This window comes from Eublepharis macularius, chromosome 12 (genome assembly GCF_028583425.1).
Source record: "Eublepharis macularius isolate TG4126 chromosome 12, MPM_Emac_v1.0, whole genome shotgun sequence".
Lineage (NCBI taxonomy): Eukaryota > Metazoa > Chordata > Lepidosauria > Squamata > Eublepharidae > Eublepharis > Eublepharis macularius.
The window spans coordinates 52002816-52006674 of NC_072801.1; the positions used below are offsets into that span (position 1 = coordinate 52002816).

General features: G+C 42.2%; 1 protein-coding gene across 1 annotated transcript; it reads right to left on the reverse strand.

The window, feature by feature from the left end:
• Window positions 1–2261: 2261 nt before the first annotated feature.
• LOC129340654 (olfactory receptor 2D3-like) lies at window positions 2262–3179 on the reverse strand. The gene has a single exon (XM_054995568.1). The coding sequence runs from the start codon at window positions 3177–3179 to the stop codon at window positions 2262–2264; it is 918 nt and encodes a 305-aa protein (XP_054851543.1).
• Between the last annotated feature and the right edge of the window lie 680 nt (window positions 3180–3859).

A 3859-nucleotide genomic window follows, 5' to 3' on the forward strand; every position in this document is an offset into this window, starting at 1 on the left:
TTTCACTCAAGCCTTGTGTACATCTCTTCATTCAGAATGAGAGGGCAAAACCTGACTCCTTTGTTTATTAAGTGCTTCTTTTCCAAAACAAGTTCACTGGGATGGGAAAATTCACTCCTCAAATTATTCTTCCCTCACTAGAAATCATAATTGTGGAATGAATTCCAGTGAGGCTTGAACTCTTGTCTCATCCCTACTCCTGCCTAATATAGAAAACATGACTTTAGTGAGAGGGCAAATTGTACCTTTTTTAAAGGGTTGCCAGATGGGAGATGGGAAGCCTGGCACTTAAATTTGTACCTGGATTGGGCCACTGTGGTGCGTGGGAGTGCACCATGAAGTCCAAGAGCACACCCTGGGAAGCACTTTTCTCCCTGCTGGCCAGTAAAGTGAGAGCAGGGGGAGCAGGTGATTCCCCACCCCCAGCGGGGGACTGGCAGCCCTAGTTTTATTTGAGAAGTATGTTTTTTGGGGATAGGCAATGTCATCTATAGGGCAGTAGTTGCCACGGCTGCCGTGAATAGGATGCATGCAAGTTTAGGTGCCCTTGATATGGAAGTTGTAATCTTCCAAGTTAACAAGGCTGGGAGACCTCAATATTTTTTGAAAGACTGCCTTAGTCATCTCCTACTGGAAAGATGCCTGCTAAGAGCTTTGACCTAACAACATTTCTTTGGGCACAGAATATGGTTGCCAACTTGCCAGACGCCTGCTGGTGGTGGGCCAACTTCTGGTACTTTGCTTCCTAGCCCACTGATTGCTGGTGATTGGCAGGAGGAGGTAGGCCACCCGGTGCTTGCCCACCACTGGCAGACAGCCCTGACAAATGGACACGTGCTCCCAGCCCCTCCCATATTACTGTTGCTTCCAGAAGTGATGCTGTTGCTCAGAACACAGCTATGGGGGCTTGCTCTTTGTGCCAGGACTAATGCTTTAAGAATTAGGCCCAAACACTCTTTGGGGCTGATTCCTTAAGACTTGGTCCTGGCACAAAGCACACATGCACTCTTGTGCTCCACGCAATAACATCACTTCCAGAAGTGACATTATCATGTACAGGACCGAGACTCGAGCACACGTATGAAAAGCATGTTGTCCACTACTGAAATCCTGGTAAGTATAGCCGCCCCCCCCCCCACACACACACTGATCTTCAGGAAGATCAGGCAACCGTTACCCAAAATAATTAACAGAACCCCCTGCACACATCATTTCATCCATTTCATTCAATCTTATGGGGTATAAATGGGAATACTATATATTTTATTTTTAAATAGCAAAAAGAAACCATATATTTGCAAGGAGAACTAGGCCACCTGAAACTCCAAATGCATAGCTTCCATGCTTAGGCACTCTGGCTCTTACACAAAAAAAGAGATAATTAAGGGATATCTCCTTTTTGGTGAGATATCTCCAGATCAAACATTCCACTCCCATTGACAGATCAGAGAACCTATGTTCACCACATCATTGATATTTGGACTGACAAAATGTAAACCATGCCCACAAGACAAACCTAAGGGAGAATTTAACTTGGTCATATATTTTGATGGTAACACCACCAGCACACAAGAAATAGAAATAAAGATAGAAAGTGCATAGAAACTTATACAAAATACAAAGAACTACATTTGAACTACCTTTAAGTTACAACAGAAAAATATATTCAAAATATGTGATAGCACAACTTGCTTATGTAAAAGTTCTCTTCTCCCTCTCCTAGATTGCTTTTACCTAAATTTTAGGTTCTGACATCTCTTGAAACTTTTGTTTGTCCCAGTTTGTTCTGCTTCCTGCACCTCCCCACAAGTACGACATTCTCCCCAGTGCTGCTGGCTTCTACAATCTAGCAGCCTCAGAATAATGTGGGTCCACTCTCTGAAAGGAGTGGACTATGTGAAACACAACAACTTTGTTTATAATACATCTTTCCTTTTTCGGTATTGATTGCAAAGTGAGAATAGTGGCAGACTTTCTGAGTCTGGAAAATGTCAAGCTTCACCTCCCTCCAAAATAATAAATCTTTCCAGCCTTCCCTCACTTTACTGTGCTTTGAGTATTCTTGACCCCCTCCAAAGTCATTCACATTATGATTTACGAACAGGAGGAATAAACAGATTGTAAGATAAGACAGGTTTTGCATCCTGCCTCCATTTCTTCAGGTGACAGGTGGGGGGCATTTTGAGCTGATCTCTCTATCCTGTGACAACTTTTACTGATTTGTATAGTATATAAACATTCTGTACAGCATGAGTTATCTGTCATTTGAACCCCAATAATTTCTTTAAGCCGAACTTGATTTCCCTGGTTTTAAGGCTATAAATAATGGGATTCAGCATGGGAGTTGATATGCTATACTGGATGGAAAAAAGTTCATCCAGGATTGCTGAGGAAATGGAGTTGGGTCTCAAATACCTAAAGCTGCATGTGCCATAGTATAGAAGCACCACGATAAGGTGGGCACTGCAAGTGGAGAAGGTTTTCTTTTTCGCTTCAGCTGATTGCATCTTCAGGACGGTAGAGAGAATGTGGACATAGGAGACCAGAATAACAAGGATTGAAGAAACTGCGATAGTGGTTCCAGAAATGAAGAAAGTAACCACATTTGGGAATGTTTCAGTGCAGGACAAAGCAAGTAAAGATGGGTATTCACAGCTGAAGTGCCTGATAATATTTGGACCACAGAAAGTTAGTTTTAATATAGGTAATGAATTCACCAGAGCTTGCAAGGTTCCAATGGCCCATGCACCTCCCACCAGACATCTGCAGAACACTCTGCTCATGATTTGCACATAGTGAAGGGGCTTGCGTATAGCAATGTATCGGTCAAAAGCCATTGCTGCAAGAATATAAGCTTCCGTGCACACTAACAGAATGCTTGAGAACATCTGGGCAATGCAGCCATTGTATGATATTGTTGGCCTTGAACAGAGGTTAACTAGCAACTTTGGCACAGTGACTGAAGAGAAGCAAATATCGAGGAAAGACAGGTGACTCAGGAAAAAGTACATGGGGCCCTGAAGCTGATTACTCATCACTATTAATTTTATAATCAGTGTATTTGCCAGCAGCGTTGCTGTATATATAAATAAAAACAATAAGAACAGAAAAATTTGGACTGGTGGGTTGTGTGAAAATCCCAAGAGGACAAAATAAGTCACTGTGGTCTGATTGTCCATTTCCTTCTTCAGCAAAAATGTAAGCTGCAGAAACAAGACCAAAAAAAGTTTTGAGTTAAATATGCTACAATGGCTACATTTTAGGGCGCAGTTCAGGTTAATGGATTCTGCTGAAAATGGCAGCAGTGTCAAGTTCCGCTCAATAACATGTGAGTATATTTTGACCCATCTTCTAGAGCAATCATCAATCCTCACTTTTGAAGATCATACAATAAAAAAGGCAGGGAATAAGCTACGTTTTACTGCATATTACACTTGGGAAAGGAGAGAATTCCGTATGGGACTTTGATGTCCAGCATTTATAATGTAACTCTGTAACTCTGTACATGTAAGTCTGACAAACACAAGAGGTGTGCAAAAATCAACAAATGGGCCAGAAATACAAAAGGAAATTGCTGATAGTTGAAGTGGCTTCTGGAACAGTGAACCAAACCTGGGGAAAAAATTATAACAACACCCTACCACCAAAGGTTTGTGAGTTTCATTTCGGTTCTTGCCTTGGAGTGGCAACATCAGGCAGGCAAACATTCACCAATCAGATCCCAATAGGACTGAGCCCTTATGTTAACTTCATTGGCAGGAAGGGGGAATATGTGCAATGTGCATGAGTGCATCTCCCCCCCACCCCCCAAGACTACCAGGAAAACAACATTGTCTCTCTACCAATTAGATGATGCTAT

Coding starts and splice junctions, on each gene's coding strand:
- LOC129340654 (XM_054995568.1), bottom strand. CDS start 3,179: ATGGACAATCAGACCACAGTGACTTATTTTGTCCTCTTGGGATTTTCA.